At 46.0% G+C, this 27,881-nt stretch overlaps 2 protein-coding genes across 2 annotated transcripts; one reads left to right on the forward strand and one right to left on the reverse strand.

Annotated features, from left to right (window-relative positions):
* Positions 1 to 9: 9 nt before the first annotated feature.
* CSUI_000347 (uncharacterized protein) lies at positions 10 to 4,122 on the reverse strand (the record flags this gene model as incomplete). The annotated part of the gene is made up of 3 exons (XM_068060581.1): positions 10 to 309; positions 1,234 to 3,386; positions 4,115 to 4,122. Coding segments are annotated over 3 exons (2,460 nt in total), but the record flags the coding sequence as incomplete, so codon positions are not given.
* A 46-nt stretch (positions 4,123 to 4,168) lies between these two features.
* Positions 4,169 to 27,839, forward strand: CSUI_000348 (cyclic nucleotide-binding domain-containing protein). Its single transcript, XM_068060582.1, has 12 exons — positions 4,169 to 9,515; positions 9,888 to 10,813; positions 11,525 to 11,611; positions 12,104 to 14,977; positions 15,627 to 17,319; positions 17,601 to 22,769; positions 23,535 to 23,607; positions 24,549 to 24,658; positions 25,229 to 25,297; positions 25,864 to 26,020; positions 27,002 to 27,059; positions 27,715 to 27,839. Exons 1-12 carry the CDS (start codon positions 6,344 to 6,346, stop codon positions 27,763 to 27,765), a joined length of 14,439 nt encoding a protein of 4,812 aa, XP_067927433.1. The 5' UTR covers positions 4,169 to 6,343; the 3' UTR covers positions 27,766 to 27,839.
* Positions 27,840 to 27,881: the final 42 nt, after the last annotated feature.

Consider the following 27,881-nt stretch of genomic DNA (forward strand, 5'->3'; position numbering starts at 1 on the left):
GAGAAAGATACAAGGTATATGTCTGAGACAAAGAGGGAGATAACTGACTAGGGATGGAAAGAAGGGATGTGCTAAGATGATAAGGAGATGGAGAATGACCAGGCGATGTATGAGACATTGAAATAGATGAGGGAGAGGAAAAGAAAGATAAAGCAGGAAAAGAAGAAGGTTGAGAAGAGAAAGTAGTAGACGATGGAGAAGGAGTAAGAGAAGGAAGGAGAAGCTGAAGAAGAGAATGGAGGTGAGGCCCTGCCTGGAAATCGTCCTCTACGAGAGATAGGAGATGTTCTAAAGACGTTGCCAGCCATGCTGCATGCAAAGACACACAAAATAAGAAAAGGCATGAGGCTCCATCTACTTCTCTCTCGATAGATAGATTAAAGATAGATAGATAGATAGATAGCTGTCTGGGAAGGGGTGCTTCATGAAGAAGTAGAAGGTGTGTGTTTTGTCTATGTGACCTCTTGACTCTTTTTCACTGCGTTAGAACCGACACATCAAGCGCATGCATGGACGGAAAGAAGGGAGAGATGAATGTGGATGAACAAGTACGAATTGTGGAGATAGAAAGGGAGAAAGAAGGAAAGAGATTCTATAGATAGGTCTGTAGATAGAAAGGAGAGAGAGAGAGAATCGATAAACTACAGAGTGTCAATTGCGAGACATCCCATGTATGATTGAAAGAAGTCGTGGCACTACTACTAATACTAATACTGAAGTGAAGATTTCTTTGGCACACAAGATTCCTCTGTCTCTCTTTCATATCGAAAGAAAGCAGGGGAAGCAAACTTCTCTGATTGAAGAGAGCGATAAGCTTGCATGCAGACATTCATCATGATATACGGGTACACACATAGTCATACATATGCATATACATCCATACACATGTATACATACGTAGTCATCCAGAGTCATACATACATAGTCATACATATTCATACATATACATACATATTCCTAGATAAATACACATACATACATACTCATGCGTATATAGGTAGATGTTTATGCACGCATACTCATTCATATTCATACATGCATGCACGAACAGCACCTAGAGAAAGACACCTCCACATACACACATAATAACCCTGTGCTGCGACGCGAGCCATGTAGAGAAGACTATAGGCCTCCGAAATGTAGGTGTTGTTGCCCTTCCTTACATAAGAAAGACATGTATAATGTCCCTCTTCTTCTTCGTTCCTCTTTCCATCTTTTATCTCTTTCCTCTACCTGTGAAAAGTCGATGTTTCCGACGCCTCCAAGGGATATCTCTCGCCCGCTCTAGTGTATCTACACCTGAGGTACCCCCCTCTACCTCTTGCCGTTTTCTGTCTTTCTCTTCGTCTTCATTCTCCGCATCCTCCTCTTCCTTACTACTACCTTCCCCACCTTTACGAAGAGAAACGGTACGGGTGTCTCCACCGTAGAGAAGAGGAGAAGAGAAAGAATTGGGGGAAGACAGATGCCTCAAGAATCTCAACACAATCCGCTCAGAAGACCAGGAAAGAAGAGAGAAGACGTCTTGCAAGACATCAAAGAAGAAACTGAAAGATTCTCTAGACTTCTTAATAAGATGAAGAAGCTCTACCCATACCCAGACTCCAGGAAGGCCCTGAGAGCTTAACTGGGCGTGCAAGAGATGTAATACACCTATATAAGACATCGAAGAAGGTATAGGGCTTCGATTCTCTTTAGATAGGAGAAAAGAGGGAGAAGAAGACGAGAGAAGTGAAGAAGACACTTGTCTCTCGCTATTTCCCAGCCTTCCAAGTCGAACGAGTGTTTCTGTATCTTCATAAGATTCGCCGATCTTTCTCCTTCTCTCTCTCTCTCCCTCGTCGTCTTCCTCTACATCTCTCACCTCATCATGAGAAGAAGGGAAGTAACGGTGGAGACAACAGCATACTTCGTCTTCCTTTCTCTCACAGTCTTGCCTCCTTGTAAAGCTTTCCTCTCTCTCCCCCATATCGCAATCTTCGTCTTCATCTTCTGCCTCTTTCTCTGTGCTCATATTGTCCCTAACCTTCCTAGGAGGTTCTTTTTCCCTTCTTAAAAGCTTCTTCTGTCCGCAATCACGAAAAGAAGAAGAAGAAGATTCAAAGAAGCTTGGAGAAGAAGGTGAAGAAGAAAGTAAGTGAAGGGACTTCTCTTCTCCTCCTCCTGGGAAGGGTTGCTGTGACTGTACAGAAATCTTTCTATCTTCTCTTCTTTCTTCTCGATGAAAAGAGACACGCCTATGAGAGAAAAGAGACTTGGAAGAAGAGGGAGGGAAGGGGTCGGAGAAACGATCATTGTGATGGTGTTGTTGTGTATCTTGAGACATGCGAGGAGATTTCTTTCGGGTGTATATACACCTTGGTGGAGGAAAGAATGAGGCGCCGGGTGAAAAGAGAGTAGAAAGGCCTTCACGGCATGCCCGTAACAATTGAGACTGAGAAGGAGCGTCGTAGCAAGATGGAGAAAAAAGAAAAGAAGAAGAAAAAGGAGAACGTCTCTTTCTCTTCTTTCGATTCGACAAAGAGGACTTTATCTGTTGAGACATGCCCCGCTTCGGCTTTTCTTTTTGAGGATTTTCAGTCGAATCTGTGACAGCCACTCCTTCTGTCCTTAGAGAACCGTTTGGTACCCACAAGGGGGAGTGACCAACAGTACGTCGATTGTCCCTTTTCAACAAGCGTCGATTGTCCCTTCCCTGCACAGCCGACTGGTGGTGTCGGGAGGCTAAAGAGGAAGAAGAGGAAGAGGAAGTAAGCTGTTGTTCGTCATCATATCGACAAGGTTCCTGAGGTTTCTCAACTGTCCTGCGGATTCGAGATTGTTTCTCTAGAGAAGAAAGAGTAGAGGGAGAAGACGACGAGGGAAGTGAGACATGAGTTTCCTGCAAGTCACTTGTATGATAGAGACAGAGACGAAGGAAAAGAATGACAGAGATATCGTCTAATAGATCAATAAGATGAGGAGAAGAAGAGGAAGAAGATGGAAGATGAATCTCAGGGGATGGGGTCTTGCCTATAGAAGAAGAGAGATTAGAGAGCGTAAGAAGACACAGGGGACAGCATGGATGAGGGGGAGGACGAGTAGACGAGGAAGGAGAGACCTCCGTCTCTTTATCGAATATCGAGAACTGAGCTGTCGAGAAATCGGGGCATGGACGAGAAAAGGTAGAAGAGGAAGAAGAAACTTCTACTCCGAAGAGGCGTGAAGTCATGCTGCCTCTCCATGATGGCGGAGGACTCGATGCCTGCATGGACGGAGAGAGTTTATCGTGGGACGAACGCAGAGAGATTGATTTGAAGAAAGAAAGAAAGAAAGGATATGGTATGCTATCGAAACAACGAAGAGCTGGAGAAGAAGAGAAAGGAAGATGTTCTTTTTCTACAAGCCTAAACCCTAGGAAGTGAAGAGGAGGAGGAGGAGGAGGCCGTGAGCCACTCCCTCGGAAACAAAGGTGGAAGGAATGTGGAAGCTATAAGGAGAGAAAAAAGTTTTGACCTATCACAGTCTTGAGAGAAGAAAAAGATCGATGGCTTGAGAGAAAAGGGGAGAAGCCTGAAAAGGAAGGTGAGAATCTCATTCATAAAAAGGACAAGTGCCTCCGCAATCCACGCATTTGCGAAGAATGTTCATGGTTCTCTCCGGAGTTGAAGAGGCAAGGAAGCTTTTCTTCTTTCACGATCTTAAGAAAGCCGTGAAGAAGGGACGATATCACACCCAGAGATTGTAGAGTACAAAAGGAAGTTAGACAAAAGAGGTGTGACTTTGGAAAGAGAAAAAGTAGGACAAAAACGAAAGGAAAAGGAAGACGAAACACTGTATTGTGTGTGGAGTCCGGCACCAGGAAGTCCTCCGGCGGTGTACATGCACCCTTCCTTCGTTCTTTCCTGGACTGAATTGGAGAAAAAGGACAGATTCAATCCCCTTATCCGCTCTTTCCTACAAAAGCAATCCTTTCACAAGTGTCTTCCAGTCTAACATTTACCAAGAAAAGACCTTCTTTAAACCGACAGAATCAGACCAGCACACACGAAGGCGATGAAGAATAGGAACGGCGAATAGTCCCGTGCTGCTTTGTGTGCTTCTTTTCCCCTTGAGATGCTTCTTCCTCACTCACTCTCCCATTCTCCCATGGTACATGAAGCTTGAGTCTCACAAAGAGAGGACAGCAGGCTGGCTCGATTCTCCTTCTACTATCTTCACACCCCTTTCAAGCTACTGTATCACTTGCCTGGCTTCTCAGTATTCTCGCTCTCCGCGGTCTTATGAGCTGCTCTTCTCTCTTCACGCTGTGAAAAGCAGCTGTCCCAGCGTTTCTCTCTCCTATCAACAGAACGGAAGGCGCAGCGCGGCCCTTTACACCCTTCCTCTCAGAGCACGTCGTCTGGTGGGTTCTCTTCTTCACTCAAGATAGAGGATCGTGAGACTGAACAGAGAGTCCGTTGTGCTTTCTTTTTCTCGAATACTCTAGTGAACCTACTCTTTGGCAAAGAATAAAGAGAATTAGAATTGTGTATCCCTCTAAAAAATGAACGGAAGAAGATGGTCTCATGGATCTTCTCCGGGTGGTAGGCTCCGGCGAAGACCCAGGGGTGGGCTCGCCGTCCGCACTCGACGTCTCTCTCGCTCTCTCTGGCTTTCACAGCATCGACTTTGCGCGGACTTCTTTTACCAACATGCTCTTTCTCCCTTTCTCCCATGCTTCTGTGGCTCGAGGTCGGGCAGGGCCTTCCTTGCCTTGGATCTCCTTCGATACTCCTCCGAAACCTCGAGGCCTCTCGATGATGGTGTTCTCGTCTGTCCTGGTCTCGGAAAGACGACCAAGGACGCAAGGGAGACGGACGATTCTTTTTATGAAGACAGGTGCAATTTTCTTATCAGAGAGTTCTCTTCTTTTCTTCTTTTTCTTTCGATAAAGATTTTCTTCCTTCTTCTCCTCCGTGGCAACGTCTACACCCACCACGTCTGCCGGTTGCCTCGTGTAGTTGCCGCTAGCTGTAGATATTGAACCCGACTTGGGGAGCTTGTTCCTTTGCTTGACTCGACGGAGAAACGGGTTGGCTTTCTTCTTTTTCTTTTCCTCCATTTCTCCTTCCAAGGTTCTCTCTTTTTTCCTTCTGTAGAAGCGACGTCTTTACAGCTTATCAGAGAGTTCGTTTCTTCGCTCTGATCATAAAAAAGCCTCTCGCCTCACGCAACTTCTCTCTCAATGGGGAGTATGAATGACGGACTGTGAGTGAGTACTTCGAGACCGTTTCTCTTCTTCTTCTTTCTTCACGAAGTCTTCCACATTTCTTTTATGTCAGAAGAATTTCCATTCGGGTCTTTTTCTTCTTGTCTGCTCTTCTGTCTTCGCGGCTACGTTCCGATGAGCCTGTGCTTCTTCCTTTCTCGCTTGGAGATAGGCCCTCGAGTCGCTGACTTCGTTACCTGTCGTCTTTCTTTCTGTCTCTCTTGGGGGTGTGTATCACATAGTCCAGTTTCTTCTTTTCTTCTTTTACAAGAGTCACGGGTCCTGTCGTAGCTCTTGGGAGTATGTTTCTCTTCCTTTCTCTGTCTCCCCCAAGAAAAGCATCTATTTTTTGAGTTGTTCTTCTTCTGTCTCCGTTTCTCTATCTTTTCGCTAGAGAGATAATCGAGTTTGATATATATAGGTGTCTCTTTCTGGACCTCCTTTCAGTTTCATCTCCGGCAAAGGTTCTCGGGAGTCTTGAGAAGCTAAGTAACCAGAGGACTTCGCTTCTTCGCTGAAGTCTTATCCACCTCTCATAGAGGAAGATTCTTCATCTTCACATTCCGTCTCTTAGGGTGTAAGGAGAAGTTCACATCTCATCTATTTCAAGATCCTCGTGGACGGGGCGTTCCTGTCTTTTTCTTTCTCTCTCTCTCTCCTTTTCGTATTTCTTCCTTCTCACCTTTTCAATACAAGCGAGCGACCGCAATACGAAAGAGAAAAGAAGAAGAAGAAGAGCAGGCAAGTCAAGAACAGGCAGAGTCGTACATCATTGATAGACACTTGAACACCTTCTTTCTTCTCTTCCTTTTCCGGGCTTTTCTTTTCTTCTCTCTCTTTCTCTCTCTGTGTGGCTTTCTTCCTCTTGTTTACCTGAGATGACACTCTATCTCGACAAGCTCCTGCAAGAATCGTCACTTGCGCCATACACCACCTGTGAATCCAGGCACACAAGCTCATGTGCGTATATACATACGTCTTTCTATACATCTCTAGATACTTGTAAGTATGTATGTATAGAGAGAGAGTGAGAGAAAAGATGATGATGCTAATGAGACGTATGTACAGTTGAAAGAGTCGCTTGGCCTATCTTTCTTTTTCTTTGGTCCCACCATGATAAAGCCTCGGGAATACATAGGTGCACGAGCATCTTCTTCTTCTTCCCTAGCCCTTGTTCACTCGACTCCTCAAGAGCTCTACCCGTCTTCGTCACCATTAGGTCCTTCTTCTTCTCTCCCTCTTTCTCCTCCTGTCTCTTCCTCTTCCTATCATCCTTCCTCGTCATCTTCCTATCGTGTTAGCTCTAACTCCTTTCTCAAGAAAGATCGTCTCGCTTGCGCAACTTCCTTTCGACCTACCTCATCTTCAACTCTCTCTCATGGTATGACCATGCAAGTTTCTCCTGCCTTCACTTCTTCTCTGGCTAACCACCCCTCTTCTTCCTCTTCATCTTCTCCATCTATAAGATCTTCAAGGAGTGACGTTCTATCGAGACCTCCCTCATCCACACCTGGTCTTCTTTCATCCTCGTCGTCGTCTTCTCTTCTTCATCCTATTTCACCTCAAAGGCAAGGCTTCGGGACATCAAAGCAAGGCTTCTCTTCTGCTTCTTCGCCGTCGATTCCTCATTCAGAGCACCTCAAAGATGCCTCTTGTTCTATTCTTTCTTCATCTTCCTGTGCCCCACAAAGACCTTCTTCTTCTGCCTTGTCATGTAGCTCTCATGGGAGATCTCTAGGTCCCTCCTACTCCCATCCTCCTGCACCGGAGGCTATCTTTATTTCTTCGTCTCTTCACTCGACTTCTTCTCCTTCGCTTAGTTATCGAGGAAAGACCCCCGCTTCGTCTCTCTCCTTCTCTATGAACCCATCTACATGGGAGAGATCTGCGGTGCATGGAGATGCGGCCTTTAGTTGTACAAGCTCTGCGAGCTTCGAGGAAAGATCGAAAGAGAAAGCAGGTCTTCTTCCATCTCGTTATTCTTCTTCTTCGACTTCTTCCCTCTCATTTTTGGATCGAGAGGTGAAGAATTCTCATCTTCGATCGTCTTGTTCTCCTTCTTGTTCTTCACCCCCCCGCAGTGCGTCAGAACANNCCCCCCCCCCTTCCCCCCCCTCGCATGCACGGACTATGCCGGGGAGGATGAGACATGCGCCGAAGCCGTTTCTAGGGACACTGAGAAGTCATAGCCCTGCTAGCGATGCTTATGTATACGACGATGGTGCCAGATTTCCAGCTTCTTCTCTTTATGCAGGTGAAGAGCAAAGTCGACATGCTCTGCCTACAGAAGGCGAGAAGAAGAAGAAGANNGAGAAGAAGAAGAAGAAGAAAACGTCAGGTAGAGAAGGAGGAGAAGACGACGGATTAAGAGAAGGTCTCTACACCACCCTTGCACAACAGGGAAGAGGTTCTTTAGTGATGATAGATACAGAAGACAGGGGGATAAGAAAGATAGATAGTGAGCTTTTTGCTCCTCAGGGAGAGGGGGGTGACAGCCATCAAAGCCATAAGGATCGAACGACAGCTATGGTTCCTTCTCCTCCCTTTCATTCTCTATCTAGTCCAGCGTCCATCCCAGCATCCTCTACGATGTCTTCTTCTCTTCAGCCTCCTTCTACGGCGATACCACACAAGAGACAAGCTACGTTAGCCGAGAGATTCTTCTTCATGTCTCCTTCAAGAAGTAAAAGTGCAGGTGGAAGGAGAAAAGAAGAGAAAAAAGGGGGTGAGAAATCTCCGTCAGATGAACTTCGGAAGTCTCCTGTCAAGTCTGAAGGGGAGCCAAAAGAAGAAGAAGAAAGCGACTCTCATAAAGAAAGAGGGAATTTCTCTGGTGGTCCTTCGAAAAGATTCCCCTCGACTTCCATGCATGGCGAAGCAAGAAGAGAACAAGAAGAAGAAGAAGATGAGAGAAGTTACCTGAGAGATGGATATTCTTATTCTCTAAGTCGTACTTATAGTAATGATGCATCTTCTTCCTCCTTTTTAAGGGGCCACTCTTCACACAGTCATCGCCATAGCTTCGAAGAAGGAGAAGAGTTTGAGAGAGGGGGAAATCCCCGGGGGCCTGGTATCTCTTCTTTTTGTTCTTCTTGTATGAGTGATGAGACAGAGACTTCTTCTTATCTTCGCCATTCATCTTCAGATCTATGGAGAGATGCGCACCAGGGAAAAGAAGGGGGGCGAGAAAGGATAGATCCAAGGAGAGAGAAAGAAGAAGAAGAAGGAAGAACTCCCTTCATGGCTCCTGCCTCTACGTCTTTCTCTTCCACCCCGCCTATAGATGGAGAGAGTCATAATGAGCGTTATAGGCGTAGTGATCATAATAGTAGTAGTAGTAATGTGATAAACATGATGAGCTACAGCGGGAGCGACAGTCTCAGCCGTCACAGTAGCAGTAGCCTCCCTCCGTCCACTATAGCGACAAGAGGAAGAAGCCCAAGTGCTAGAAAGAAGGCTTGGTGGTCTTCCTGGGGCCGGGCTTTCAGCCGAAGAGGAAGTAGTCAAAGACTTAGTGAAGAGAACTCACAGAGTCATGCAGATGCTAACCCCCAGTCGCATGCAGAAACACATCAAAATCGTCTCAATCATAGCTTTAGTCGGGAGAGCCATGGCAGTTCAAGTCACCCGGAGGACCCTTCTCTAGAGCTGTCTCGTGGAAGTCGGAAGGAGAGTAAGAGTGAGAAGAAGGATGAAAACGAAGAGAAGAGAAGGATGAGGAGTGATAGAAGAAGAGAAGAAGGTCGTGGAGAAGAAGAGGAGACGGTGTCTCGTTCCTGGAGTCCTCCCGATTCTCGTCTCTATCAGCTCAACTCAAGTGACAGTGGCATGATGGGAGAAGGAGGTCTAGCCGATAGAAAAGATCAAGAGATACAGAGACAGATGTGGGGTGAGGATGAAGTGACCGGAGAGAAGATGAAAGATGAAGATGAAAGAGAAAAGAAGAGCAAGAACAACAAGAAGAAGAAACATAGGAGTGATGGAGGAGGACAGGAAGAAGAAGAAGACGATAGTTCATCTGTGGCGTATGATAGAGAGGAAGGTATAAGGAAGAATGGGGGGTGTGACAGAAGAGGATCAGGAGGGCTAGAGAGGACTGAGTCTATGGCGTCTTCACGTGCAAGCTCAAGGAGCTTCAGTTCGAAGTTGGGAAGGGGTCTATCGAAGCTTTTCACGATAAAGAAAAAGAAGAAGAAAGAGAAAAGAACAAGTGACGACGATGACGGAGAAGAAGAGGAAGGAAAGAAAGACTTATCGGAGAGTGACGCTGCGACACCTAGAGGAGGTAAGAGTAAACAAGTTGGCTAGATAGATAGATAGATAGATAAGATGATCGAGCGTCCCGTGAGGAGAGGGCGAGAAAACCGAAGGAAGTCTTCTCTGTCCGGAGTGCTTTAAGTACTAGGTTCTCTTACCTTGTTTCACTCCTGTCACATCTAGAAGCATTCTTCCCCCTGCCACCTCTGTCTCTCTCCGTCTTTTCAAAAATACGTGTGTGGCTGTCGATCTCTGTTAGCCATATCTTCTCAAATGACTTACTATGGGTGTCTCCACTCATTCTTTCATTTCTTTTCATCTTTCTTCATCTCTTCTTCTGACGTCTCTTTCCTTCCATCTATATCCCTCTTCTCCTGTTCAATGTCTGTCTCTCTTATAGGAGATGCTAATATGAGCCTGCGGGCGTCGTTCTCTACTGAAGGTCCAAGCAAGAGTGGTTCTTCCTCTTCTTCTTTTCCCCTCGCATCCTCCTCTGCTAAGGGCACCGACCATCACGATGACTCCTCACAGAAGCATAGGTTTTCTTCTTCTTCTCCCTCTCGATTGCCTCGCTCTTCATCTCCTGTCTTGTTCTCCTCAGCGAAATGGACCGAAGCATTCCAATCTCTTCCCCCTCTCCCTCCAGGTGTATCTTCTCTTTCCTCTCAGTATCAGAATCTTCTACTTCAGCAACTGCAGCTCTTAGAAAGACATATTCAAATGCTCTTGCAACAGAAGAAGAAGGAGACTGTCACTTCCTTATCTCGAACAGGAGGGCGAGGAGGAGGAGAAGAAGAAGAGAGGAGAAGAGATAGAGGTACCACTCTTGCTTCTACAACTTTACCTCATCCTTCTTTGTTAGTCGATGAGAGAGAGATTGATGGAGGTGAAGAGGTAGGAGAAAGACATGAGAAAGAGAGAGGAAAGGCTCACGATGTCTATCATTCTTCCTTGTTTACTTCTTCCCTGCCCTCTCGGCCCCCTCTCTTTTCAACGTTTGCTAAGAAAGCAGAAATGGATCATCCGCGACATCTTGAGAAAGAGAAGAAGTGCCTAGGAGGAGAAGAAGGAGGCTATCTTTTTGTTGAGAGAAAAGCAGAAGAATTTCTAGAGAGAGAAGATCTACCTGCTGAAGGAAAACCTGGGCTTGCTAAGCTACGAATGAAGCTCACGAAGTCCAATAGAGAGAGTATCTTAGCGATGAGAGAGGCGGATGCGCGGCTCCAACTCCAGAAGATTCTCCTGTCTATCAAGCAAGTCAAATCGATTGTTCGACAGCTCACGTCGATTGTCGAGGAACAAGATGTAGAAGAGAGAAATCTTGAGGTAGGAAGGACGATTTTGTATGGACGTGAAGCCAATTTCGTCATGTCTTTCTTCGTTTGTTTTCTCTTAGCAGCTCAAGAAGGTCAGGAGGTTCCCTCGCTCTGGAGATAAATTCAAAGGCGACAAGCAATACCGTTAGACTTCTTGCAAGAAGAGAATGGTTTCTCCCCTCCTCATCAGGGGGAGTTTGTAGATAGATAAAAGATTCTCCTTCTGTTTTCATGAGATCGATAGAAACCCAGCTAGATAGATGGATAGAAGAAGACTCATGTGTTCTCCGGCTTCTTCTTTGGTGTATATCTCTCTCTGGTCGCATGTGAATACCTTTTTCTTTTCATTCATCTTCCTCAGAAAAGCTAGCCGATTGCTCGAGCTTCATCTTCTATGGGTTCTCTTCTCAGTCCTCACCCGCTCTTACTATAGTTTGCTGCCCTTAGGCTGGATACGCTTCTCTCCGTCTATTCTTCTTATCGTTCTCTTTTCCCTTCTCATTCTTCTTCTGTTGTAGCTCAACTCTCTTCTTGAAACAGTCTCCCTCCGAGGTGCTTTCCTCTAGATCTATTGCCTGTATATCTTTTGACTCTTCACGGGAGATTCTTATCTTTGCTCTGGCTGGTTGACACGCATGTTCAGCTTCTTTCTCTTTCTGTTTTTCTTCTCAAGAGACTCTCGACCTTCGTGTTGTTCTTCTTCGTCTTGTCTTTCATTTAGGCGGACGCAGAGCAGCTGAAGGAATGGAGTAGCAAGCATGGTGACTTAGCACGTGGGAGAGATCTTGTCGAGTATTACTATCAACAGGTAAAGAATCTTCTTTCTTCTTCTCAAGGAAATCCAGGGGAGGGAGGGAGGAGTAGGGAAACGAATCGGGTCTCCTGCTTCATCCTAGAATGCCGTTTCTTAAGTAGGCACTACATATATATATAATATATATATGTGTAAATGTGTATATACATGCATACGTGAAGCTGCTGTATGATGGAGTCCCGCGGAGATCTTCACCGCGTGTGCGTGTATATGCATATATGTATGGACTAAAGATAGATAGATAGATAGATTAAAGATAGATAGATAGATAGGATTAAAGATAGATAGATAGACCTGAGGGTGTGCTTTTGTATGCTCATTTATATGTATGCTATCTATGTATGTCTTTCTATATTGTACGTATGTTTTTCTTTCCACGACACACATGAGACTCTCGTACTTTCTCTTTTCTCTCTTTCTCTTTTCTTTCTCTTGGTATGACTGCTGGGGTTTGTCTATGTACTCGTTTTCTTCCTTGTCCTCCAGATATGTCAATCAAGCGATCGGGTTATCCAAGAATATCATCGTCGTTGTATTGAACTCAATTCTGATCTCCAACTAATACGCGATAGAATCTCTCAGGTCATCCATCTTTCTCTTCTCTCAGTCTGTCGCCCTCCTCCTTTACAAAGTTTATACTGCATGGAGAGTGAAGGCCTTGAAGAAGAAGAAGAAGAAGCAAAAGGAGCGAAACGAAGATATGAAGAGAGAGATTATACAAGAGAGAAGATACGAGATGTTTCTATTCATAGGTCTTATCCGAGCTCCTTGCCCTCGTCCTCTCTTTGTAGGGAGGGAGACATCTTTACTAATAAGGCGAGGTGTTGTTCTACCTCTCCTTATCCTGTAGAGCTATCACCAGATCTCTTTCCTTCTTCTTTTCTATCTCCGAATATAAGGCTGATTGCATCCGCAGCCTCGTCAGCCTATAGAGGAGATCCTCGTATCCTTCGCTACATCCCACCTTTCTTATCACATCTTCGTTTATATGCCCTTGTGTCTCTAAAGAGTGATGGAAGTACCGATTCTTCTCCCTCTTTCATTTCTCCGAAGTCATTCTCTCAGAGGCAAATAGAAGAGGAAGAAGGAAAGGGAAGGAGAGATCCCAGCCAGGAAGGACATACCAATAGAAGGAAAGATCTATCTTTTTTAATAGGAAGACCATCTGGCCTTGCATCTTCATCGCCACCCTTTTCTTCTTCTTTCTCACGTACCATCATTGCTCCTGTATGTCCGAATAGTCTTCTTCCGTCTGCATATGAATCTTCCACTTCTTCTTGTACTCTTCCTCCTCCCTCTCGTAGCCGTATCTCCATGAAGAAGTCGCGCCCTCATCCTACTGCTAGTCCAGCAAGATTCAAAGACAACACCGCGTCTAGGGGAGAAAAGAGTGAGATGACTTGTTCTACCTTGTCTACCATCTCTTCTTCTTCTTCATCTTCATCTTCTTCTATCTTCTCAGGTTTGCTCTTGAGAAGTTCACATGAAGATTTGAAGAGACTTGAAGAGACCCTCGAAGGTAGATGGGGGAGCTTCAATCTGTTTGAACAGTGGTTGAATGATAGTATGAAGTGGCAGTGGAGAGATGCGATGATGGAGAGAGAGTACAAGAAATCGCATGCAGAGTTAGAGGTTTGGAGAAGAAATACAGAGAAGAGAATCTTGGCTACCGTGGATCTTCGACTACAACATCTATGGCTAGGTCGCATGCAAGCTCTTGAAAAGGAGAGCTCAGAGTACCTTGAACGAGAATTTCTAGAGCTTCTTATACAGAAAGTTCCTGGGATCGAAGAAGTCCTTCACTCTTTACGGTCGAAGAAGAGAGAATCTTTTCAGGAGAGAGGGCGCGGGATAGGGAGAGGAAAAGGAGATCGAGAAGTGGAGGATGAAGAGAATCTACAAATACTGAAGAGAAGTCATCGAATACGAGTGGAGATCGAGAGTGCTTTAATGACTAGTGAAGATATGAGATCTCGCTTGATTGATATAACGACCAGCGATATTTATCGTCCTATGATGTATGCAAGAGATCTCTGGATCAAGCGATATGAAGATTGTACAGAGACCATGAAGAAGAAGAAGACTCCAGAAGCCCTCTTTACCTTTTTGGAAGAGGAGCTTTCACGACAGTTAAGAGACGTGAGACATTTGAGACAGCAATATGAAAGCGAAGAAGATATCTCCTTTGAACCGGAGACCGTTCAAGAGGAATACCTTCAGATTGAAGCGGCTGCATCGATGCTCCAAGCAGAGCTCCTGGAGTTACAACAGAGAAGAACCCTTCGGCAACAGCAGCTTTTAGATCTCCGGACCACCGCGAGAAACAAGCTCGAGAAGATCACAGCCTTATTCGACGATGGGCAGAAATCGATGAAGTCTATCGAACAGGACTGGGAGATGACAGACAAGGTCCTAGAGAGACTTGAGACTCTCCTCAGTCAACCTCGTCAGTCTGAAGGGGGGAAAGAGACGACACTTGAAAGACTTCTCAATGAAATGAGGCAACTGAGAGAGGAGAATCTAGACTTACGGGAGCGATTGCGTACAGCTCTGATTGAAGACCAAGACGAATTACAACAACTATCCGTAGAAAAGAGAAAAGAAAGAGAAAGAGAGGTCGAGAAAGGAAGTCCCAAGAAGGACTATGGGGTATGGGGGAGGAATCTCGATGATGGGAGAGGGGATAAAGAGAAGAAGAAAGAAGAAATGAGACGCCGTAAACTGTTGAAGCAACAACAGGAAGAAGAAGAGAAGGCGGAGATACAAAGAAAGAAAGATGAAGAGTTGAGAAGAAAGAAAGAACTGAAACAACGGAAAGCCGAAGAATCTCAAAAGAAGAAAGAAGCCAGAAAACTCCTAAATTCCAAGTCATCCAGTTCGCTTCTCTCTGGATGGACAGGGGGAAATTTCCTTGTAGGAGGCGGATCGGGAAGTAGTAGAAGTCGACGTTCCTGTCATAGTCTGGAGCTTAGTGATGCTGGAGATGATCTCCATAGAAACGAAGAAGATCTCGATGACATAATAAAGAGAAAGAAAAGCGTAGACAAGAAAGAAGAAGAAGATGGAGGAATGTCACTCCAAGGAAAAGAGGGGAGAGAAGGACGTGAAAACAAGAAAGAAGAGGAAGAAGAAAGGAGAGAACAAGGAGGGACTAAAGGCATGATGAAGACTACAAAAGATCTACCGCCCAGGGGAAGACATGGGAGTATCACCATGACGAGCTATGAGGAGGGAAATGATCTCCTAGGGACTGCGTCTTCTCAGCAACAGAAGAAACGGGGAGGAGGTCGGCTCAGCTCTTTATTCTCTTGGGGTCGTTCAAGTAGAAGAAGTAGCAGTACGCCTGCGACACTGAAACAGGTGAGGAGAAGAGACGGGAAATGACAGGAGACGAGACGGGGGGAGAAAAGAGGAAAGGGAAGTTTGGATGAGGTGAAGGTCTGTGAAAGTACCGCTTCGAGTTGTGAGAGAAAGGGAGAGTATCTCATTATGGAGTTATGATAGGTATGATATAGCAAAGAGCAGCCATTCTCTTCTACTCTTTCATTCAACCGGGGTCCCGTCCCCCTCACTGCGTGTGCTGCTCTTCACTTGTACCTAGTATGTATATACCTGTCCTTACAAAGGAGTCTCATCTCCTTAGTGTACGTAAGTGTATATCTGTATATATATGTATATATACATACATATGGATAGTATAGCTGCGATCCATGCTTTCTTCATGTGTGTGTCTCTGTGTTGGCATGATGATGAGAAAGTCCTATATACACATGAGAGGTGGTGAATAGCAATCTTCCCTTGTCTGTATAGGGGTTGAACTCAGTAGCAATACATGAGACAAAGGCGGTTAGATATATACTCAACCCTGGATATATCCTTTCCTTCTACCCGGTCTCCATCACAGACGGAGCGTTTCTCTTCTCTTCAGCTGCGCACATAGATAGATAGATAGATAGCTTCTTCTGTTATGTGACCGCGTATATCTTGAATATGTGTCTTGCGTTTACAGAGACAAAGAGAAGACGAAGCAGAAGACAGAGAAAGAGAGAAAGGGGGAAGAACGACAGCAGGAGGCGAAGAAGCAGAAGAAAGACGAGTAGGAGTGGCAGGAGCTAAACAAGTGTTATTCCGTCACCATACAGATGTCGTCCAGTTTGATCAAGGGACGCCTTTACGTCGACGTGCCAGTGATGGAGGTGGCGGTGGCGGTAGTGGCGGCCGTAAGAGTTCTCTTGAAGACGCGGATGTTCCGCAAGCGCCTATCTTTACTCGTGAGGCTCTCCGAAGAGAAGCAGATGAAGAGAAAAAGACGCCTTCTCTTCATTCAGATCTTAAGACGATCTCCCTACTTCCTTCAGCCAAGTCACCAGAGTTGCTAGCACCAAGAGAAGGAGATCCTGGGGATACGTCAGCTCTTGTACGGAAGGTATCTGATGGATCTACTTCTGGGCGGGGGAAGTCCAATTCTTCGTCTTTTTCCGCCTCTTTCTTGAGTCCTCTCAATCGATCTTTGAGTATTTCTATGAAGAAAGGAAAGAGAGGAGATGAAGAAGGAAAGGCGAAGGGAGAACAAGGAGATGTATGCTTGTCTCCAAGGAGACCTCCGTCTCCACCCCCATTACTCATCCGTGGTGCTACGGCTCCTTCTCTGAGTACTTTATCAGATGATCTCTTAGACGGAAGTCGAGATGTCGACGCGAACTTTGTTCATAGGTCAGAATCATTGGTAACGCTCGAAGGTGAGAGAAGAGGAGGAGGAGGAGGAGAAGGTGGGAGTCGTTGTGAAGATCATCAGGGCCATCTGACGGACCTTCGTAAGAAGCGTCGATCAACTTTAAGGCGTCTCTTTGCTAGTACCCCTTGGGGGACTCTACGAGGAAAATCAAAGCAGAAGAAGCCCAAGACAGATGAAGAAGAACTCGCGTCAGACCTCTCATTTTACAGTGAATGTGGAATCGTTGAAGCAGGTGGTGTCATAGGACATGCGCTCGACAGGGGAGGCGATGGAGATACGAAGCGCCACGATGATTCTTCTCTTCAAGAGACAGAAAGACGAAATAAAGAACCAGAAGATGATGGAGAGAAAAAAGTCTCTTCCTCACGGCATCAAAAAGATCATCTTTCTCCTAGGGCTCTCTTGATGAGTAACAAGGGGGATGGATCTTTTGATCGCGCTGGATGGGAGAGACTCTCCATAGATCAGGGACAGAAGAGAAGAACAAGGGAGGAAGAAGAAGAAGATGAAGATCATGTATCTGCGACGTTGAATAGTAGGAAGAAGAAGACTGATGAGCTTTATAGAGAAGGGTCTACAGACCAGACATTAAGTAGACCAAACAGAGAAGAAGGAAGCTCAAGTAGAAGTGGAGATCTTCAAGCACGTCGTCATAGTGCAGGGAGCGATGGCAATGGAGATCTAGCACCCTTAGGACACGGCGGGTTCCTAGGGAGACGGAGAGATTCGTTAGCTGTACGATCAACTACCTTCTCATCAGGTAAAGGATTACTGAAGGCCTTGAAAAGTTCATTCTCGGAACATCCACCTCCTTCTGATTCCAAGGCAGGGGGAGGCTGTACATACACCCCCACTTCACCCTCACATGCCAAGACGTCTTCTGTTGAAGGAAAGGCTTCTTCTCCGCAAGTTGAGAAAGAAGGTCACGATGCTGCTGATGCTGTCGAAACTTCTGATCGAGATAAAGGTGAGAGAATAGCGATGTAGGAAGTCGCTAGGGGAAGTAAGTAAAGACTTTGTCGAAATGCTTCACGGTGTCTTATAGGTAAGAAAGATGATGTAGATTATCAACAACTCTCACCTTCTTTAGGCAGACCAATCTTGGCAAATGTCATGTCTTATATGCCTGGGTATATTGGCTCTGAGGAATCTTCTTTCTCTTCGTGTGGCCCCGTTCTGCTTCGTCTCTCTCAGAGCCTCATCCATATCACGGTCGCTCATGTATCTCTTTGTTTTTCTTCTTCTCAGGAATCCTTTGTGTTCCTTCTCCCCTCGAGAGAAAGGAAGAGGAGGAGAGCCAGAAGACACCATCGCTGTTGCATTCTGTGGAATCTTCTATAGATTTCCCCGCAACAGGTCGTTGTCGTCGCGACCTCCCAGGAGCTACAGTAGGTGAGAGTCCTTCTCCTTCAGTCCTTTCTAGGGACAGTAGATCTCCGTCAACCCCCCCAGATGATCTAGGTGATCAGAAAGGTCACCGAGAAGAAGATGTCTCGAGCCAGCATTCTATCAGTGCTATGGGAGGTGAGAAGAAGAAACGGGGCGGAGGTGGTGGTGTGTATTCTAAGCTTCTTCGATCTCTTTCACTGTCACCTCCTCTTCATCGAGGGAAGCATGGAGGAGGGGGGCGTGATCAACAGAAGGATGATCAAGAGGAAACAGAAGGAGGAAGGAATCGCCGACGAGTAACAGATTCAGAATGCTATGAAGATCCAATAGAGGACCGAGATATTCAAGCTCTGCACATAGATAGAAAACAGAAAGAAGAAGGAGGTCTTGATCTTCATCGAGGAGATGCTCGTCTGAAAGAGTCTCTTCCGAGTCAAGAAGAGGCAGAAAAACAAAGAAGACCACCAAGCAGTGGACTAAGTATGAAAACTTTTCTTAGAAGTCATATCGAAGAAGGAGGAGGAGGAGCAGCAATCGGATCAAAAGGTTCTGTTGGGACGGCTTCATCGAGACAGTCAGATCTAGGAAAGGCAGGCCGCAGAGAAGGTAGAGGTAGTCGGAGTAGTATCGCATCTCCTTCTCTTTCCTTAGGGGGTGGCTCGCGTACAACAAGCCGCGGTGAGGAGTCCTTTGAGAGATATAGCCTTAGCCAGCTGGGAAATATCTTCGATCTAGAGGATGATCTAGAAGAGACGAGGAGTCGAAACATTCTCAACAAAGAGACAGCCGTATCACGTGAAGAAAGAGCAGGGCCACAACAGTCTACTGGCTCTGCTGTAGGCCAAGGGGGAGATGTGGAAGGGAACAAGGCGGATGATAAGAAGAAGAAGGACAGAAAGGACGATGATCGAGTTAAAGATGTAGAAGATTCTTCTCTAAGAAGTATGACGGGTGACAGTCAGAAGACGAAGAAGAAAAAGAAGAGTGATGGGAGTTTTTCTGAAAAGAGCGATGGTGAGGCGGGTGAAGACGATGATCAAGGGTCTTATCCTACGCCACGAGCTGTCCGAGAAGCTCGAGCTGGAACTCCCTGTTTCTTTCAGCCCCAACAGCACCAGGATAGGCCCCGTCGTCCTTCAAGTCTCGCCGGTTCTAACGCGCTGTCTCCTGCTTGTAGCCAAGAGACTAAAGAGGCGAGTCATGCGGTCGGTAGAGGGGGAGAGGGGGAGGAGAGAAAAGCAAAAGAAGGAGGAACAAGAGAAGCGTCATCTATGTTCCATGAAGAAGAGAAGAGAAGATCTTCTCTTTCAAGAGGAGAAGATCCTAAGCGAAGAGTTGAAGAAGATACTTACGTTCATGAAGATGATGAGGGAGATATGGCTGCTTTTTCTAGGCTCTTTCGATCGAACACAGACATGAGTCGTAAGAGTCTGGGAGGTGGACAAGGGGGTTCGGGTCTTCTAAGTAACCATACTAGTAGGAGTAGTAGTAGTAGAAGCGCAGTTCCTCTTTCTAGAGAACAGAAGAAAGAGGGACAATTGCTCTCAAAGGCGCAAGTTTCGCAGGCAGTAAGATCAAGAGATTCTTTCTCTTCCCAGCCTAGTCTACTCCGTGAGATGAGTGATGCTGGACTAACAACTTTGTTTCAGACGAAGAGTCTCGAAGAGAGAGATGGCTCTCGCTTTGGATTGCAGACAGAGACAGTGGGCGGCCATTCTCATACGTCTGACGATGAGAGAGAGGGCAGGGGAGATGTACGTTTGTCTCAGTTGAAGGACCGACCTGAAAGAAGCTTCGAGAGAGTAGGAGAAGAACATAGAGATCTATTAGAAAGACTCAACTCTTCTTCTTCTTTATCCTCGCCGGTGCCTCTAAGTATCATTCCATATGAACCTTCTCCACCATTGGCGTGGAGGGGTATTACTGAGAACGAAGATCCTACCTTATCATCAGGAGGACGATTTCTGTCTCCAGTCTTAGAGACATCTGAAAGTGTTTCTTTAAGTCCTTCATCTTACGTCGATTCTCTTTCTCTCAATTGTCATGGCGACCATCCCTCTCCTTCCCAGCATTGCCTGCCTTCTCCTCACCTCCAGCCAGCACCTCCTCGAGAACCCCAGAGGTCTGACAGCCCTATGGATGAACAGAATCGAAGCTCCGCCGACTCTATAGCTAGTACAGGAGAAGAACAGAAAGCGAGGGAGGGTGTTAAGAGATCTCCGGAGAGAGGAGACGGACAAGAAGAAGAAGATCGTAAGATACTTTCACGTGCTACATCACCACAATCTAATCAAGAAAGTGACCTTTCTGAAGGAAGAAAAGAGGGAGAATCCCGAGATGCCAACAACAGTAGAATCGTGAGTTTTTCTTCGTCTCCTCGGTTTGGCTACGCGGGGTGGTCGAGTGTCCCTGGATCTCTCGGTGGTAGTCATGAAGAAGAAGAGGAGGAGGAGGAAAGAGAGAGAGAAGGTCCTAACTCGCTCTCTTCGCCTCATTCAGACCATCTTTTCTTCATAGGAAGCCCTGAGAAGACAAGCGCCACGAGTGAATTTCAGAGTAGAGGAGAGAGAGACGGTCATCTTCATTCCTCGACGGGGGGGGATGATAAGGACTCTCAAGTAAAGGAGAGGGAGGATGAGATCGAAGAGGAAGAGGGAAAGCCAGCATTAAGCCTCAAAGAATGTTCGATTCCTTCTTTTGAGAAAAGTGAGAGTGGTGGCTTATCACCTATACAGTGGAGTGTCATTGATGGAAGTATGGAACGGAAGCCAGGGGAAGAAGGCGCAGGTCGGGGCTCTCTCTTCAGTCTTCTACAAGGTGGTGAAGATGAGATAGAGAAGGAAGAAGAGAAGAAGATCGAACGGCAGGGGACTACTACAGATGAAGATGAAGAGGGGGGACGAAGGGGGAGAGATAGAAACGATATTCAAGGGAGAAGTGAAGAGAAAGGAGAGAGACAAGATGATGAGGATCATATAGAAGAGGAAGATGAAAAAGAGGAGTTGAAGAAGGGGAGAGATCATTGGGCGCATTCAGATAAACCTCCCGGCTCTCAGGAGCGGAGGATAGGGTCGATGTCTTTAGATTGGAGTCGAGAGGTTCCTAGGTTTCCTGACGAAGTAGGTAATGGCCGTGAGACATCTTCCCCTGTGTCTAGACATGGTGAAGATGAGGGATCACCTCTTGAAGGAGGGGATGCACATAGGAGAGATAGCGGTGATGCCGGAAGAAGGGCATCCCTCTCTCGTCTGGAACTTTCGCATGCAGAGAGAATGGCTATAGAAGCTCTTCACCGTCATTCGGTGAACCGAAGTGAAGGAGTTTTTTCTTCGGATGGATCCCTACAGACTGTTTCTTTATCAAGTCATCGTAGCTGGCATCCCCATGAAGATAGTGGGGCAGAGAAGGGTTTTGAAAGAGGAGAAGAAGAACAGGAAGAAGAGAAGGGAAAAGCAAAAGGAGACGATGACCTAGCGAAGAAAAGGGCACATCCAGTAGATTCTCTTTCATTAGAGTCTCGAGCTGCAACACGCTTGTCTCAGGGTGATGTAGGCGGGGAATCTCCTCCCATCTCTCCCCCCTTTGAGGGATCTGTTTCGTCAAGGGAAGGTGGAGGTGGTAAGATTGAAGAATCACAGTCTGGAGATTTCGGTCGGACTTTCTCCTCTCAGCTTCGAAAGCTTCCTCTTATTTTTCGTATGGATGAAAACACGAGTGATGAGGGAGAAGGAGGGGAAGAGACTCACAGATCTGATCAATTTCTGCTTCCTAGGAAAAGTGATAGAGGAGAGTCTTTGTCAACCAAATCAGCACGTCCGATCTCTTCTATATCCCCTACCTGTAAATACTATAGTCTAGACGGGCCATCGTCATCTTCCGCTTCTCACCCTCATCATATGACTGCCGGGGAAGACTCCAGCGAAGAGAATGAAAGGAAGACGAAGGGGAAGTTCATAAGGGGTGGGGATACTCGAGAAGGTTCATACGATTTCACACCCCACATAGATGAAAGAGAACATCCACAAACGCCAAGTCAAGACAGAGAAGAAGATCTTTCTAAACCCTCTTCTCCTCATAGTCAATCTGAAGAAAGAGAAGGAGGGGGAGAGGTGAAGAGATTTCGACGTGGACTTACGACCCATGAAGATCTCTGGGCATCCCTTCAAGGACCTGGGGGTGGACGAACGGGAAGCTTAATTGAACCAGCAACTATAGGGGGAAGCAAGACTTCACATCCTCTTCTCCGTCAGAAGTCTCTTGCGGCTCTCAAGGCTCGCACAGGGAGCGTTGATTCCTATCCATTCCAGCACGCCGGGGCTGGGAGAGGAGAGAAGGAGAAGGGGACAGCTTTCTTCGGGGGAGGAGGTCGTCAAGGTATAGGAGGTCCAGGTATGATAGGTGGGGAACGAGGTCGGGGAGTTGGTCTTGTTTCTTCAGCTGCAGGAAGGAGTTTCTTAGTCTACGAAGATCCTAAGGTCGATGTGTATGTGGGAAAGGGAGAAGGGAAGAGCGGCGGGGGAGAAGGCGATTTATCAAAGGCCGTCATGAACAGCCCTGTATTTACACTGTTAGAGAATGATGAGAAGCAGCAAGTAATAGAGTTCATGTATAATAATATGGTGCAAATACCTAAAGGATGTACTCTTACTCATAGAGGAGAGAAGGTCGATGCTCTATACTTTGTTGTATTTGGTGAACTTGAACTAAGCCCTGGACCCGATGATGATGAAGAAGAAGAACATGGGCTCGAGACAGGAGATCAGAGAGACAAGGAGACAGATGAGTCAGCAGATGAGAGAACAAAGAGCAAGTCGGGTGCGACAGAGGGGGGAGAAGACGAAGGTGAAGATGATCGACACAAAGGAAGTGAAAAGAAGAGAGGAAGAGTTTTAATACGATTGCCAGCTGGGAGCTTTGTCTTACCAAGAGCTTTTGTTAGGACAGCTTGTACAGGGCATCGTGTTACAGCTCTCAAGCACTGTAGCTTATACAAGCTGACGTCTCAGTCATTTCATTCCATCACGAACGGTACGTATGTCTGGCTATAAGGTGCTCATAGGGAACCGGAAGATCATCTTCAGTAGGCATACGTATAGGCATCTCTTCCTTCCTGTTCCTCTGCGTGTTGATGGATGGGGTGTTACATCTCGCCAATGAATGGTGTCTCTAGAGGTGCGCTCGTGTATTCTGATGAGTGAAGGGCCTATTCTGTATTCTGGTTCTTTTACAAGTAAAGGAAGGAACTTGTCTACTTTTTTCTTTCTGCTCCGTATCCTCTTCTTTTTCGGGATGCGATCCTTGTATCTTTTGTTTGCTGCTGTATGTATGCCTTTGTCCCTCCTGATCAAAGCACACTCAGTGGACCTAGATTCTTGGCGCATGTAAGTTGTGAGCTTGAATGCGGTTTATATTCGAGGATGTTTTCTGCGCAACTCTCCTTCTGATCTTTGGACGACGTGTATGACGTAGTAGTCCACTCATGAGTTACGCCCCGCAATCTGCTTCTTCTTTTTCTTTGCTTTTGTCGGTCATTCTTGTATTATCTAGAGGTATCTTATGGTATATAAGACTGACTATTACAAATCATCCAAGAAGCAACAGGGGGAGTTTTCTCAGGTGGAGTGCTTGTTTATGAGTGACAAGCGAAAGCTCCTGAAAGCCTTATTCCCGACTCACAACAGGACAGAGAAAGACGTCATCATGAGAGATGAAAGGTCGGCAGGACAACTCCATCGATCGGACAATCGGTTTGTGTGTTTATTTCCATCACGGTGTCTCTTTTCGTTTCTTTAGGAGCTGTGCTTCGTCGTGGATCAGATATGATGGCGTACATCTCTAGAACCCCTGTACTGGATGCTCTTACTAAGTAAGTCGACTTCGGGGAAAGAGTTATCTCTATAAAGTTTCTTATCTATGTACAGCATTCCTTTCTTCATGGCTTTCCTTCCCCTTGCTGCAAACTAGAGAGAAAATTCTCAACAATTGACCATCCTCAACTGCTCGCTGTCTGCATCTCTCTTCTCGCTAACTTGCGTCCGTCTTAGACGAGCATCCGTGCATATGTAAATGTCCTAGGTACTATATTCATATGAGTAGAGAGACATATCTATATCATTCCGTATATAGCTATATACGGAATGATATAGATATGAAGATCGTGGAAATAGCTGTGTGTGTTTACATACGTATTGTCAATAGAGATGGAGGTTTTCCTCCGTGGCGGGTAGGTGATACAATAGAAACCATAGGGGACGGGCGTGACCCACCCTGACAGAACATAAAACTGTTTCGGTCTTAAAAGAATAGGCTCCGATGATACTCGTGAGAAAGATAGTTGAGGTTCCCTCCTGTTGATCTTCTTTCATTCTCCCCATTTGCTTCTTTTCTCTCCTATCCCAGTGACTTTCGATGATGTTCTTTCCGTTTCATCAAACCGAAGAGAGAGCCTTCTATCACTCACTATAGTGGGATAGTGCCGTTGATTGCTATAGTAGTCCTGAACTCGATATAGTTGTTCATTCCTCACTAGTGGAAAACAGTTATATCTATTTCTTACTTCAAGGTCTACTTCTCTCCGTGTGTCTCAACATAGAGAGGGGGTGTCGATACCGAGACATTCTCTCTACCCGTCTAAGTCTCTCCCGCATCGATTCCGGAGGCACTGTTACGGGGTAAGCGAATCTTATGATTCTTATGTACCACCTTGTTTGGCCAGAGAAAAGTAGAAAAGACGGAGAAGTCAATAGGGGAAGTCTGCTAGTAAAGTGTCTTGTGTCGAATGTGCTTGATGTATCTCTGGTCTTTCAGGCAAGAAGCTTTGAAGATCATTCCCCTAATGAGATGGCAACAGTTCCTTCCTAATGAAGTTCTCCTCTATCAAAGTCAACTTTGCTCGTCTCTTCTTCTTGTTATGAAAGGTAGGGAGAAGGATGATTGAACCGGCGCTGTGATCGTCGATACGTCTTTCTTTCTCCTTACTTACATTTATACGTCTACTTACATATCCCGAGGGTATATGAGACTCCCTCCGACACCCGTCCATGTGGATTCGAGGTGTATCGAGCTGGGAGAGTATATCGTGTGTCTGTGCCATTATCAAGGTTTCTGAGAGTAGATAAATGATACCTACTACTACCCAGGGGTAGGGCAGCGCAAGGTGCGGCTGAGGGAGTTCTCACGGCATGCTTTTTCAGGTCCTTTTCTTTCCTCTCCCTCATCGTGTATTATACAGTGTGTATACCTGTACGACTATGATAGAGCCAGGAGACAGGTTTTGTAACGCTTGACGATGTAAAAGATCTTTGATTACATAGAGGCTTTCTTCTTTTCCATTTATTGATTGATCAGGTAGGTGGTAGGAAGCACCCTGCTTCGTGTGCGACAGTCATGCCGAGAGAGACAGAGGGGGAGAGAAAGAGATGAGATCTTTGTTCTTCTATATTAGACAAACTCTCTGATGTTTCTACTGTGCGACTGCGGCTCATCAGGGGAGGCACGAGGCGTTCGACAGCTCTCAAGGCGTGGACCCCCTGAGACCATCGAATACTACGAAGAAGGTGAGATACCGTTCTCAACGAAACAAAGAGGGAACAGGGAAGGGATAGAAGAAGAAAGCGTCTTCATTCCCTCTCAGTGGTGTACCTTCAGGCCATTACTCCTTTCCTTTTTTCTGTGATATGTAAAAGATGTGCGAATCGCATCATGTAGAGTCAGCCGAAGGTGGGGTCTCCATGTGTAGTGACGTCTTTCCTTCTGTTAATACATCTTATGGGTACAGTGTATATGGGGGTCCTTGTCGTATTCATCCATAGATATACAGCGAGTGTCTAACGGTCCTTGTGAGTATTTATAGAAGCAGCGTCTATCTATATGTACAGATAGAATCGAAGCCTCTCAGTGCATGACGTGAATGAAAGCTCGTATCGCAGTCTCTCATATACCATGCAAACAGTCCACGTGAGTCCGTAGCCTTCTATCATGAATGCTGTAAACAGAGACATCTTTTCGTAATCTTCTGAGATCCTGCCACTTCTTCTCCGGTGTATTTCAATCCATCTGTCTGGCCCTGTGTATGTTTTATGGTCCCTCTCTTCTTTCTTTACCTGCTTCGGTGGTTTCGTAGGCTCTTCAATCAACTCCCTCGCTTTGTTATTAGAGCAGGGGGTACCTAGCTCCACGTGTATCATTGCAGAGGCTCCCGACGGGTGTATTGTAGCTATTCTTGATCGGTCGAGCCTACAAGAGGTTGTAGGAGAGGATGTTGAACGTCTTCTTGATAGGTAAGGAACTGTCCAATGAATATCTATCTACTAACTGTTTCAAGACGTTCCTAGCCCAGCTCACGTATTGCATGAACTGCCGTTGATAGTTTGAATGCAGCCCGGCAAAAAGGGAATGAGTGACGAGTTAGCCGACACCGAGGTGCTGAAGATATAATCGAAGGATATGAACCCCCGATCTACTTGTTTCTTCGAGTCTTTTGGTACTGTAGTCAGACAATATCAGAGGAATGTCTTGATACGGTATTAGGGTATTACGGTCTCTGTGTGGTGGAAGGTGCTTTTCTTTCTTTTGTCCGGGTGTATTGTCGGGGAGAAGGAAAGATCTATCTACTTGCTATCCATGTATGAGTTCACAAAGAGACAATAGTCTCAATGAGGCTTCACTGCCGTATATACTCCTCCTTGTAGCCAGGGTGTACTTCATACACTAACGCGTGCATGAACCCAATTGTGTACGTATAGAACACGAAGACTACGTAACCATATAGATAGATTAAAGATAGATCGATCAAGGAGAGACAGATTGAAGACAGGCACATCAAGGATAGATAGATAGATAGATCAAAGATAGATAGATAGATCAAAGATAGATAGATCTTTTCGGGTGCCGTGGTAGCGATGATGATACTGATGTAGTTACGTCTGCAGTAGTTTGCTTTCTCTCGCTCGAGGAAGAAGCACAGTAGCCGACTCCCGCTTAGATACCTTCGGGATAGGTACGAAGTAGCATTCTAGAGTGTCAGTAAGTCTCTTTCCGGTAGCCGGCCCGATTGAAGGTGATAGGAGGGTTCTCTTTCTAATCTTCTAGCGAACTGGTGACCAGACGGTAGGAAGACGATTCTTTTGTGTCCCTCGAATCATATAGAGTAATACACGTAGCGAGCCCACCTACGAGGCAGTTGCTAAATGGTTCTCAAGCATGTACGTAGACGACTGGATCGTTTGATGAGGTGTATCGTCGTCTTCCGTTTGACGCAGGAGGAGAGGCGATGGAGAGAGTGGAAGAGGTTACTATAAGAAACTTGGTCTTGGAGAGGTAAGAAGAGCTTTTCTATGAGTTTTTCTTTCTTGAACATACATCGCAACCGCTTCTTCAAATAGCGCTGTCCACCTGTCACTCCATTCATACCATTCTTTCTTCTCGCTTTCTATTTTCCAGCCAGTCTGTTTACTCATATCCTGTGTACGTATGTACATGTACATGTGTATTACAAAGAAATGTATATCTTTTCTCCATAGGTGGATAGGAAGAAATGAATCAGTTGGAACTTGTCTTTGCTTTTTTGTCAAAAGAAAAGGCGTATGTTGATGTGAACGAAAGTCGTCCACCTCTCGAGCCATCTGACTACGGGGGTACCTCTGTAGTTAGTCGTACTGCAACCCCCCCCCCTCGGTCAATGTGACGGTGATTCCCCACCTGGTCCAGCCCTTCATGATTCTTTCTGTCTACGCATCTTGAGGCCTTACGGGGACCAGCAATTGTCACGTGTTCTTCAAACTCAACTGTGTATGTGAGCCGTATCTAGTGGCCTCTATAAGCTTGGATCTCATCTCCTTTTTCACCCTTGCCCACCTGAAAGGGGGGGAGTTCGCGCATGCACTGACTCTGGTGGAGGTGAGCGACGTGAAGAATAAGAACAACCCTACTACCATACATCACCGTTGTATGTGTGTCTTATGTTCTCTCTCAGGTAAAGAAAACTTGGTCGAAAGTCCTAAAGATGAAGTCACAGCAGAAATGATCTCTGACAAGAAGCCTAGCAGGTGTCTGTCTCGACATGTCTCCTCGGCCGTTATCCCCCCCCCCCTTATCAATCGATCACTGGGAGCTTCCTTCTCTATATGGCGTCTTCTTCAT

This window comes from Cystoisospora suis, assembly GCF_002600585.1.
Source record: "Cystoisospora suis strain Wien I chromosome Unknown contig_154, whole genome shotgun sequence".
In the NCBI taxonomy this organism is placed as follows: domain Eukaryota; phylum Apicomplexa; class Conoidasida; order Eucoccidiorida; family Sarcocystidae; genus Cystoisospora; species Cystoisospora suis.